Genomic DNA, 12,993 nt, shown 5'->3' with positions numbered 1-12,993 from the left:
TTAAAATCGAAAAACTTAACTGGAAAACTGAAAAATCGAAAAGTTAAAAAATCCAGAAACTGGAAAATTCCCAAATTGTAAACGAGAAATCTAAAAAATCGATAGGTCGAAAATTTAAAAAAATCGAAAACCGAGATGTCAAGAAACTACGAAATCGTAAAATCGAAAAACTGAAAAAAACCAAACTGAAAAACCAAATATTTAAACATTTGAGAAATTGAAAAATGGGAAAACTGAAGAATCGAAAAACTGAATAATCGAGAAATTGAAAAATTCTAAATCTGAAACTATGAAACATTGTTGGGAAATCGAAAAATTAGAAAATCGGAACATCGAAAAACTGGAAAATCGAAAACCCAAAAAGCTGAAAAATCGAAAAATAGAGAAATCGAAAAATCGAATAATTGAAAACTTAAACATCGAGAAGTCCAAAAATCGAAAAATTCAAAGAATAGAAAGTTAAAAATTGAAAAATTTGAAATTACGAAGAAATCGGTAAATTGAAAAATTTTAAAATCGAAAAATTGAAAAATCACTATACTGAAAAATCAAATATTTAAACATCTAAAAAATTGAAAAATGGGAAAACTAAAGAATGGAAAAATTGAAAAATCGAGAAATTGAAAAATTCCAAATCTGAAACGTTGACAGATTGTTGGGAAATTGAAAAATAGAAAAATTGGAACATCGAAAAGCATAAAAGTTGACAAATCGGAAAATTCAGAGAATCGAAAAACTGAAAAATCGAGAAATTGAAAAATTCTAAATCTGCAGTATGAAACATTGTTGGGAAATCGAAAAATTATAAAATCGGAATATCGAAAAATCGAAACATCGAATAATTGAGAAATTCAGAGAATAGAAAGTTAAAAATTGAAAAATTTGAAATTACAAAAAAATCGATACATCGAAAAATCGGGAAACTGAACAATAAAGAAATCGAAACATCGAAACCTCCATAAATTGAAAAATTTTAAAATCGAAAAATTGAAAAATCACTAAACTGAAAAATCAAATATTTAAACATTTGAAAAATTGAAAAATGGGAAAACTGAAGAATGGAAAAACTGAAAAATCGAGAAACTGAAAAATTCCAAACCTGAAACGTTGACAGATTGTTGGGAAATCGAAAAATTGAAAAATCCAGAAGGTGGAAAATTCCCGAATTCAAGTATTTAAAAATCGAAAATCTAAAAATCGAAAAACCAAAATGTCAAGAAATCTAATCAAAAAAATGAATCCAATCGTAAAATCGAAAAATTGAAAATTCACTAAAGTGAAAAATCAAATATTTAAACATTTAAAAAATTGAAAAATGGGAAAACTAAAGAATGGAAAAACTGAACAATCGAGAAATTGAAAAAACATCGAAAAACTGGAAAATCGAAAGGTCGAAAAGTTGAAAAATCGGAAAATTCAGAGAATAGAAAAACTAAAAATTGAAATTAAAAAAAAAAAACGATGAACCGAAAAATCGAGAAATTGAACAATAAAAAAACCGAAAAACTGAAAAATCGATAAATCGAAAAATTTTAAAATCGAAAAACTTAAAAACCAGAAAATTGAAAAATTTAACTTAAACATCGGGAAATAAAACATCAAAAAATCGAGAAGTCGAAAAATTCAGACGATAGAGAAGTTAAAACTTAAAAAATTTGCTAATAAAAAAATTTTAAAAATCGAAAACCCGAGATGTTAAGAAATTCTATCAAAAAATCGCAAAATCGTAAAACTGAAAAATCAAAAATTTAAAACATCGAAAAATTGAAAAATGGGAAAACTGGAGAATTGAAAAACTGAAAAATCGAGAAATTGAAAAATTCTAAATCTGAAGAAACTATGAAAGTTTGTTGGGAAACCGAAAAATTGAAAAATCGAAACATCGAAAAATTGAAAAATTCAGAGAATAGAACAGTTAAAAATTGGAAAATTTAAAATAAATTGCAATATCGAAGCCTCGATAAATCGAGAAATCGAAAAATTTTAAAAGTGGAAAAACTTAAAAACCGGAAATTAGAAAAATTGAAAAATTAAAATTTCGAAAAATGGAGAGATCTAAAAATCGAAAAATTGAACAACAAAATAATCGAAACATCGAAACCTCGCTACATCGAGAAATCAAAAAATTTAAATATCGAAAAACTTAAAACCGAAAAACTGAAAAATCGAAAAATCAAAATTTTCAAAATCGCAAAATCAATAACCGAAAAATCTAAAACCAAGAAGCCGAAAAATTGAAAAAGTAAAAAATTCGGAAATCGAAAAATTAAAACATCGAAAAATCCCAAAACTAAAATATGAAAAGACTGAAAAATAGAGAAATCGAAAAGTCGAAAAATTGAACTGGAAAAATCGAAAACCTGAAAAATCAAAAATTGAAGAATTTGATATTAAAAATAAAACGATAAACCAAAAAATCGAGAAATTGAACATTAAAAAATCGAAACACCGAAACCTCGATAAATCGAGAAATCGAAAAATTAAATTTCGAAAAATTTAGAAATCTAGAAATTGAGAAATACCCAAATTGAAAAAATTTTTAAATCGAAAAACCAAGATGTCAAGAAATCCAATCAAAAAATCATAAAATCGAAAAACTGAAAATTCACTAAATTGAAAAATAAAAAATTTAAACATACAAAAAAATTGAAAAATGGGAAAACTGAAGAATCGAAAAAATCTAAATTGAAAAATTTTAAAATCGAAAAACCTTAAAAACCGGAAAACTGAAAAATCAAAAAATTGAAAAATCCAGAAACTGGAAAATTCCCAAATTGAAATATTGAAAAATTGAGAAATCTAAAAATCGATAGGTCGTAAAATTTTTAAATTGAAAAACCAAGATGTCAAGAGATCCAATCAAAAAATCACAAAATCGAAAAACTGAAAATTCACTGAATTGAAAAATAAAAAATTTAAACATACAAAAAATTGAAAAATATGAAAACTGAAGAATCGAAAAGCTGAAAAATCGAAAAAATTGAAAAAACCTAAATCTGAGGCTATGAAACGTTGGGAAATCGAAAAATTAGAAAATCGAAACCTCGAAAAACCGGAAAACCAAAAAGCTGAAAAATGAAAAGCAGAGAAATCGAAAAATCGAAACATCGAATAATTGAAAAATTTAAACCTCGAGAAGTTGAAAAATCGAGAAATTCAGAAAATAGAAAGTTAAAAATTGAAAAATTTGAAATACAAAAAAATCGATAAATCGAAAAATCGGGAAATTGAACAATAAATAAATCGAAACATCGAAACCTCGATAAATTGAAAAATTTTAAAATCGAAAAATTAAAAAATCACTAAACTGAAAAATCAAATATTTAAACATTTGAAAAATTGAAAAATGGGAAAACTGAAGAATGGAAAAACTGAAAAATCGAGAAACTGAAAAACTCCAAACCTGAAACGTTGACAGATTGTTGGGAAATCGAAAAATTGAAAAATCCAGAAATTGGAAAATTCCCGAATTCAAGTATTGAAAAATCGAAAATCTAAAAATCGAAAAACCAAAATGTCAAGAAATCCATCCAAAAAAATGAATCCAATCGTAAAATCGAAAAATTGAAAATTCACTAAAGTGAAAAATCAAATATTTAAACACTTAAAAAATTGAAAAATGGGAAAACTAAAGAATGGAAAAATTGAAAAATCGAGAAATTGAAAAATTCCAAATCTGAAACGTTGACAGATTGTTGGGAAATTGAAAAATAGAAAAATTGGAACATCGAAAAGCATAAAAGTTGACAAATCGGAAAATTCAGAGAATCGAAAAACTGAAAAATCGAGAAATTGAAAAATTCTAAATCTGCAGTATGAAACATTGTTGGGAAATCGAAAAATTATAAAATCGGAATATCGAAAAATCGAAACATCGAATAATTGAGAAATTCAGAGAATAGAAAGTTAAAAATTGAAAAATTTGAAATTACAAAAAAATCGATAAATCGAAAAATCGGGAAACTGAACAATAAAGAAATCGAAACATCGAAACCTCCATAAATTGAAAAATTTTAAAATCGAAAAATTGAAAAATCACTAAACTGAAAAATCAAATATTTAAACATTTGAAAAATTGAAAAATGGGAAAACTGAAGAATGGAAAAACTGAAAAATCGAGAAACTGAAAAACTCCAAACCTGAAACGTTGACAGATTGTTGGGAAATCGAAAAATTGAAAAATCCAGAAATTGGAAAATTCCCGAATTCAAGTATTGAAAAATCGAAAATCTAAAAATCGAAAAACCAAAATGTCAAGAAATCCATCCAAAAAAATGAATCCAATCGTAAAATCGAAAAATTGAAAATTCACTAAAGTGAAAAATCAAATATTTAAACACTTAAAAAATTGAAAAATGGGAAAACTAAAGAATGGAAAAATTGAAAAATCGAGAAATTGAAAAATTCCAAATCTGAAACGTTGACAGATTGTTGGGAAATTGAAAAATAGAAAAATTGGAACATCGAAAAGCATAAAAGTTGACAAATCGGAAAATTCAGAGAATCGAAAAACTGAAAAATCGAGAAATTGAAAAATTCTAAATCTGCAGTATGAAACATTGTTGGGAAATCGAAAAATTATAAAATCGGAATATCGAAAAATCGAAACATCGAATAATTGAGAAATTCAGAGAATAGAAAGTTAAAAATTGAAAAATTTGAAATTACAAAAAAATCGATAAATCGAAAAATCGGGAAATTGAACAATAAAGAAATCGAAACATCGAAACCTCCATAAATTGAAAAATTTTAAAATCGAAAAATTGAAAAATCACTAAACTGAAAAATCAAATATTTAAACATTTGAAAAATTGAAAAATGGGAAAACTGAAGAATGGAAAAACTGAAAAATCGAGAAACTGAAAAATTCCAAACCTGAAACGTTGACAGATTGTTGGGAAATCGAAAAATTGAAAAATCCAGAAGTTGGAAAATTCCCGAATTCAAGTATTTAAAAATCGAAAATCTAAAAATCGAAAAACCAAAATGTCAAGAAATCCAATCAAAAAAATTAATCCAATCGTAAAATCGAAAAATTGAAAATTCACTAAAGTGAAAAATCAAATATTTAAACATTTAAAAAATTGAAAAATGGGAAAACTAAAGAATGGAAAAATTGAAAAATCGAGAAATTGAAAAATTCCAAATCTGAAACGTTGACAGATTGTTGGGAAATTGAAAAATAGAAAAATTGGAACATCGAAAAGCATAAAAGTTGACAAATCGGAAAATTCAGAGAATCGAAAAACTGAAAAATCGAGAAATTGAAAAATTCTAAATCTGCAGTATGAAACATTGTTGGGAAATCGAAAAATTATAAAATCGGAATATCGAAAAATCGAAACATCGAATAATTGAGAAATTCAGAGAATAGAAAGTTAAAAATTGAAAAATTTGAAATTACAAAAAAATCGATAAATCGAAAAATCGGGAAATTGAACAATAAAGAAATCGAAACATCGAAACCTCCATAAATTGAAAAATTTTTAAATCGAAAAATTGAAAAATCACTAAACTGAAAAATCACTAAACTGAAAAATCAAATATTTAAACATTTGAAAAATTGAAAAATGGGAAAACTGAAGAATGGAAAAACTGAAAAATCGAGAAACTGAAAAATTCCAAACCTGAAACGTTGACAGATTGTTGGGAAATCGAAAAATTGAAAAATCCAGAAGTTGGAAAATTCCCGAATTCAAGTATTTAAAAATCGAAAATCTAAAAATCGAAAAACCAAAATGTCAAGAAATCCAATCAAAAAAATGAATCCAATCGTAAAATCGAAAAATTGAAAATTCACTAAAGTGAAAAATCAAATATTTAAACATTTAAAAAATTGAAAAATGGGAAAACTAAAGAATGGAAAAACTGAACAATCGAGAAATTGAAAAAACATCGAAAAACTGGAAAATCGAAAGGTCGAAAAGTTGAAAAATCGGAAAATTCAGAGAATAGAAAAACTAAAAATTGAAATTAAAAAAAAAAACGATGAACCGAAAAATCGAGAAATTGAACAATAAAAAAACCGAAAAACTGAAAAATCGATAAATCGAAAAATTTTAAAATCGAAAAACTTAAAAACCAGAAAATTGAAAAATTTAACTTAAACATCGGGAAATAAAACATCAAAAAATCGAGAAGTCGAAAAATTCAGACGATAGAGAAGTTAAAACTTAAAAAATTTGCTAATAAAAAAATTTTAAAAATCGAAAACCCGAGATGTTAAGAAATTCTATCAAAAAATCGCAAAATCGTAAAACTGAAAAATCAAAAATTTAAAACATCGAAAAATTGAAAAATGGGAAAACTGGAGAATTGAAAAACTGAAAAATCGAGAAATTGAAAAATTCTAAATCTGAAGAAACTATGAAAGATTGTTGGGAAACCGAAAAATTGAAAAATCGAAACATCGAAAAATTGAAAAATTCAGAGAATAGAACAGTTAAAAATTGGAAAATTTAAAATAAATTGCAATATCGAAGCCTCGATAAATCGAGAAATCGAAAAATTTTAAAAGTGGAAAAACTTAAAAACCGGAAATTAGAAAAATTGAAAAATTAAAATTTCGAAAAATGGAGAGATCTAAAAATCGAAAAATTGAACAACAAAATAATCGAAACATCGAAACCTCGCTACATCGAGAAATCAAAAAATTTAAATATCGAAAAACTTAAAACCGAAAAACTGAAAAATCGAAAAATCAAAATTTTCAAAATCGCAAAATCAATAACCGAAAAATCTAAAACCAAGAAGCCGAAAAATTGAAAAAGTAAAAAATCCGGAAATCGAAAAATTAAAACATCGAAAAATCCCAAAACTAAAATATGAAAAGACTGAAAAATAGAGAAATCGAAAAGTCGAAAAATTGAACTGGAAAAATCGAAAACCTGAAAAATGAAAAATTGAAGAATTTGATATTAAAAATAAAACGATAAACCAAAAAATCGAGAAATTGAACATTAAAAAATCGAAACACCGAAACCTCGATAAATCGAGAAATCGAAAAATTAAATTTCGAAAAATTTAGAAATCCAGAAATTGAGAAATACCCAAATTGAAAAAATTTTTAAATCGAAAAACCAAGATGTCAAGAAATCCAATCAAAAAATCATAAAATCGAAAAACTGAAAATTCACTAAATTGAAAAATCAAAAATTTAAACATACAAAAAAATTGAAAAATGGGAAAACTGAAGAATCGAAAAAATCTAAATTGAAAAATTTTAAAATCGAAAAACCTTAAAAACCGGAAAACTGAAAAATCAAAAAATTGAAAAATCCAGAAACTGGAAAATTCCCAACTTGAAATATTGAAAAATTGAGAAATCTAAAAATCGATAGGTCGTAAAATTTTTAAATTGAAAAACCAAGATGTCAAGAGATCCAATCAAAAAATCACAAAATCGAAAAACTGAAAATTCACTGAATTGAAAAATAAAAAATTTAAACATACAAAAAATTGAAAAATATGAAAACTGAAGAATCGAAAAGCTGAAAATTCGAAAAAATTGAAAAAACCTAAATCTGAGGCTATGAAACGTTGGGAAATCGAAAAATTAGAAAATCGAAACCTCGAAAAACCGGAAAACCAAAAAGCTGAAAAATGAAAAGCAGAGAAATCGAAAAATCGAAACATCGAATAATTGAAAAATTTAAACATCGAGAAGTTGAAAAATCGAGAAATTCAGAGAATAGAAAGTTAAAAATTGAAAAATTTGAAATACAAAAAAATCGATAAATCGAAAAATCGGGAAATTGAACAATAAATAAATCGAAACATCGAAACCTCGATAAATTGAAAAATTTTAAAATCGAAAAATTAAAAAATCACTAAACTGAAAAATCAAATATTTAAACATTTGAAAAATTGAAAAATGGGAAAACTGAAGAATGGAAAAACTGAAAAATCGAGAAACTGAAAAACTCCAAACCTGAAACGTTGACAGATTGTTGGGAAATCGAAAAATTGAAAAATCCAGAAATTGGAAAATTCCCGAATTCAAGTATTGAAAAATCGAAAATCTAAAAATCGAAAAACCAAAATGTCAAATCCGATCAAAAAAATGAATCCAAACGTAAAATCGAAAAATTGAAAATTCACTAAATTGAAAAATCAAAAATTTAAACATTTGAAAAATTGGACAATGGGAACACTGAACAATCGAGAAATTGAAAAATAGGAACATCGAAAAACTGGAAAATCGAAAAGCCGAAAAGTTGAAAAATCGGAAAATTCAGAGAATAGAAAACTCAAAATTGAAATTAAAAAAAAAACGATGAACCGAAAAATCGAGAAATTTAACAATAAAAAAAATCGAAAAACCGAAAAATCGATAAATCGAAAAATTTAAAAATCGAAAAACTTAAAAACCAGAAAATTGAAAAATTTAACTTAAACATCGAGAAATAAAACATCAAAAAATCGAGAAGTCGAAAAATTCAGACGATAGAGAAGTTAAAAATTGAAAAATTTGCTAATAAAAAAATTGATAAATCGAAAAGTCGAAAAATTTTTAAAATGAAAAACCCGAGATGTTAACAAATTCCATCAAAAAATCGCAAAATCGTAAAAAATTTAAAACATCGAAAAATTGACAAATGGGAAAACTGGAGAATCGAAAAACTGAAAAATCGAGAAATTGAAAAATTCTAAATCTGAAGAAACTATGAAAGATTGTTGGAAAACCGAAAAATTAAAAAATCGAAACATCGAAAAATTGAAAAACTTACACATCGAGAAACGAACATCAAAAGATCGAAAAATCGAAAAATTCAGAGAATAGAAAAGTTAAAAATTGAAAATTTTGAAATAAATTGCAATATCGACACTTCGATAAATCGAGAAATCGAAAAATTTTAAAAGTGGAAAAACTTAAAAACTGGACATTAGTAAAATTGAAAAATTGAAAAATCAAAAAATTGAAATGTAAAATTGAAACATCGGAAAATTGAAAAATCTAAAATTTAAAAATTGAAAAAGTGCAAAACTGAGAAATTGAGAAATCGAAGTCAACAAAAAAAAACGAAAAATCAAAAATCTGTAAAATCGAAAAATTTAAGAACCGCAAAATTGAAAAATCTTAGAATTCTAACACTGAAAAACTAAAAAATCGAGAAATCGAAACGTCGAAAAACGAAAACATCGATCACACGAGAAATGGAGAAATCGAAAATTTGGAAACGTCAAGAATGGAAAATTTGAAAACTCGTAAAACTGATAAGACACATCGAAAAATTGAAAAATCACTAAACAGAAAAATCCAAAATTTAAACCATCAAAAAAATGAAAAATTCCAAACCAGATTGTTAGGAAATCGGAATATCAAAAAACTGGAAAATCGAAAAATCGAAACTTCCAAAAATTTAAAAACTTGAACATCGAAAAACGAATCATCAAAAGATCGAGAACTCGTAAAATCGAAAAGCCGGAGAATTGAAAAATTTTAAATTAAGAAAATTGATAAATCAAAAAATCGAGAAATTGAACAATAAAAAAATCGAAACATCGAAACCTTGATAGATCGAGAAATCGAAAATTTAAAAACCGGAAATTTAAACAAATACAAAACTCAAAATTTTTTTAAATTGGAAGATCGAGAAATCGAAAAATCGAAGATTCGAAATATAGGAAAATCGAAAAAAAAAGGAGAAATCAAATAACTGAAAAATCGAGAAATGGAAATTAATGTCAAAAAATCGAAAATTCGAAAAACAAAAAATCGATTAAACGGGAAATTGGGAACTCGAAAAATAGAAAATTTAGAAACGTCGAGTTTTGAAAAATCGTAAAACTGAAACATCGAAAAATTAAGAAGCAAAAAGTGAAAAAATCGAAAATTGAAGAATCGGAAAATTAAAAGATCCCTACACTGAAATATCGAAAAATTGATAAATGATTGAACGAGAAATTGGGAAATCGAAAAATCCAAAATTTAGCAACGTTATAAGAACTGAAAAATTGAAAAATCGCAAAATTTAAGAAATCGAAAATTACGAGACGACAAATTTAACCACCGAAAAATCAAAAAACGAAAAAATCATGAAATTGAAGAATCGAAAAATTTAAAAATCCCAACACTGAAATGTTCCATGTTAAATTTTTAGACAAAAGTTAACAGTCTAAAATTGAACATCAGAATTCCTATGTCCACTTTTAAAAAAAAATGCACTAGATATCTACAATTTAGATTTTTTCTAAACACAGATTCATAACCCACAAATAGGTGAGTCGTTATTTTATAAAATTTAAATAACATAATTAGAAAAGTAGACCTGAAACTTAATCCAGTTAAGTGTGAAACCCGTTTTGAAGGATTTGTTATTGATTTTAATTTCTTTGGTTTTGTTAATTATAAGTAAAAAGCAATAAGAGTTACAAAATATGAAAATAATTTTCAGCTTACATTGACCGGCGATTGCTTCGAAAAACGCCGAATTCCTAATATGCATCGGACTGTCCTTATCTATGTGGAGAGTGAACCTGTGACTCCTCGGCGTCGCGTCGCTCGCAGCCGAACTCTTCCCGAACATGTACGAACTACTCGTGGATATCCTGTTCACTATACTACTATCCTGGCCTTCATCCCCTCGTTCCAGAACATCCAACCGATTCAAGTTCTCCAACACCACACTCAACCACGGTACATAAATCATCGCTATCCTGTTCAACTGCCCTTTGTTCTGGTACCTGTCGTCCAACTCGTGTTTAGCCAGAAGATCCCTCAGGGTGTTCAACGCGATCCTCCGGATGTGCGTCACCTCGTTCAGCGAAGTCTTTATCTCCTGAAGGAGCAAAGCCACCACGAAGTGGTGTTTGCAGAATTCTTCCGAAAGACTGAACTCTTGCGACTTGTCCGGCGAACGATTCTTCGGACTGAGTTTATTTTGTTGGATGGGTAAATTAAAGGCTACGTAGTGTTCGTGGTTGCAGACGATCTCCAAGAAGGAGAATTTGTACTCTTGCAGAACCCGGGGATCGCCTGGGTTGAACTTGTCCAAGTAGAAGTTGATCAGTTTGAAGACGAAGCCTCGGTCCATCAAAGACAGACACCTCTTGAGGAAGTGCGCTAGGCTCTTGTTCAGTTCTTTTGTTTCGACGGGCATCTCTTTGTATTTGTTGAGGATGTAGGGGATGAGGATCTGCATCAGGGTTTCGATCTTCTGGTGGTAGTCGGAGGAGAAGCGCTCGTTTCTATGCATCTGAAAAAAATTGGTTCGATTTTACAATAATTATCCAACTTTTCACTTTTGTAATTTTACAAATTTTCAAGTTTTTGGGTAATTTTTCAAAATTTCAGTTTTAATTTTTAAAATTTTTGGTCTTCCATTTTAATTATTTTGCAATTTTTCATTTTTAAAGGCATTATGCGGATTTTACTGTTTCGATTTTCTATTTTTTTTATCTTTAATGTTTCGAAATTTCGATTTCCAATTTTCAAATTTCTCGATTTTTCAGTTTTCTGGTTTTAAAATCATCCGATTTTTCATTTTTCCATCGTTGGATTTTCCAGATTTAATAATTTTAGCATTTTTTCATTTTTACGGTTTAATAGATTTTCTTACCCAATTTTTATTTTGTAATTTTAAAGTTTTTGATTTTTCAGTTTAATTACTTTAGAATTGTTCGTTTTTAAAGGTAACCGATTTTCAATTTTTGATATTTCAATTATCCGAAGTGATTGCTTCGATTTTCTATATTTTTTACCTTTCATATTTCAAAATTTTGATTTCCAATTTTCCAAGTTTTCGATTTTTCAATTTTGTTATTTTTCTATTTTACAATTGTGGACTTCTCCGCTTTTCAATTTTAAAATTATGCTATTCTTCAGTTTCGTAATTTTCCAATTTTTTGATTTTTGAGTTTTATATTTTTAGAATTTTTGGAATTCTGGATTCTCCGTTTTTAAATTAATCAATTTTCCAGTTTTTGATTTTTCAATATCAGATTTTCCAATTTCTCGATTTTTCAATTTTCCGGCTTTGGAATTATTCGATTTTTCATTTTTCCATTTTCGGTTTATCAATTTTAATAATTTTGCATTTTTTCATTTTTAAGGTTTAATAGACTTTCGAGTTACAGTTACCCAATTTTTATTTTGTAATTTTAGAGTTTTTGATTTTTCACTTTAATTATTTTGGAATTTTTCGGTTTTAAAAGTATCCAATTTTTCAAGTTTCAATTTTTCAATTGTCGGAAGTTGATTTTCTAATTTTTTTGAATTGTAATATTTCCAATTTTCCAAGTTTTTGATTTTTCAGTATAATTATTTTGGAATTTTTCGTTTTTAAAGCTATCCGATTTTCAATTTTTGATATTTCAATTATCCGAAGTGATTGCTTCGATTTTCTATTTTTTTTATCTTTCATATTTCAAAAATTTGATTTCCAATTTTCCAAGTTTTCGATTTTTCAATTTTGTTATTTTTCTATTTTACAATTGTGGACTTTTCAGCTTTTCAATTTTAAAATTACGCTATTCTTCAGTTTCGTAATTTTCCAATTTTTTTATTTTTGAGTTTTATATTTTTAGAATTTTTGGAATTCTGGATTCTCCGTTTTTAAATTAATCAATTTTCCAGTTTTTGATTTTTCAATATAAGATTTTCCAATTTCTCGATTTTTCAATTTCCCGGTTTTGGAATTATTCGATTTTTCATTTTTCCATTTTCGGTTTATCAATTTTAATAATTTTGCATTTTTTCATTTTTACGGTTTAATAGACTTTCGAGTTACAGTTATCCAATTTTAATTTTGTAATTTTAAAGTTTTTGATTTTTCACTTTAATTATATTGGAATTTTTCAGTTTTAAAACTATCCATTTTTCAAATTTTAATTTTTCAATTGTCCGAAGTTGATTGTTCCGATTTTCTAATTATTTTGATCTTTAATATTTCAAAATTTCGATTTCCAAATTTCCCAAGTTTTTGATTTTTCAAATTCATAATTTGACTAAATTTTCCATTTTTCAATTTTTTTTATTATTCTATTTTACAA

At 26.4% G+C, this 12,993-nt stretch overlaps 1 protein-coding gene across 2 annotated transcripts in view; it reads right to left on the bottom strand.

The window, feature by feature from the left end:
* Nucleotides 1-12,993, bottom strand: part of Ziz (Zizimin) — a 143,217-nt gene that overhangs the window by 68,779 nt on the left and 61,445 nt on the right. For both annotated transcript variants that reach the window (XM_064058568.1, XM_064058569.1), the window contains one exon: nt 10,403-11,198. In XM_064058568.1, coding sequence (XP_063914638.1) covers nt 10,403-11,198 — 796 coding nt within the window. The remainder of the gene's footprint in view (nt 1-10,402; nt 11,199-12,993) is intronic.

The sequence above is a fragment of the Zophobas morio genome, unplaced genomic scaffold, assembly GCF_036711695.1.
Source record: "Zophobas morio isolate AGI-343-1 ecotype UQ-CSIRO unplaced genomic scaffold, CSIRO_AGI_Zmor_V1 ptg000018l, whole genome shotgun sequence".
NCBI classification, from domain to species: domain Eukaryota; kingdom Metazoa; phylum Arthropoda; class Insecta; order Coleoptera; family Tenebrionidae; genus Zophobas; species Zophobas morio.
The sequence above is the reverse complement of the archived record's forward strand: the minus strand, read 5'-3'. Positions and strand labels throughout refer to the sequence as shown.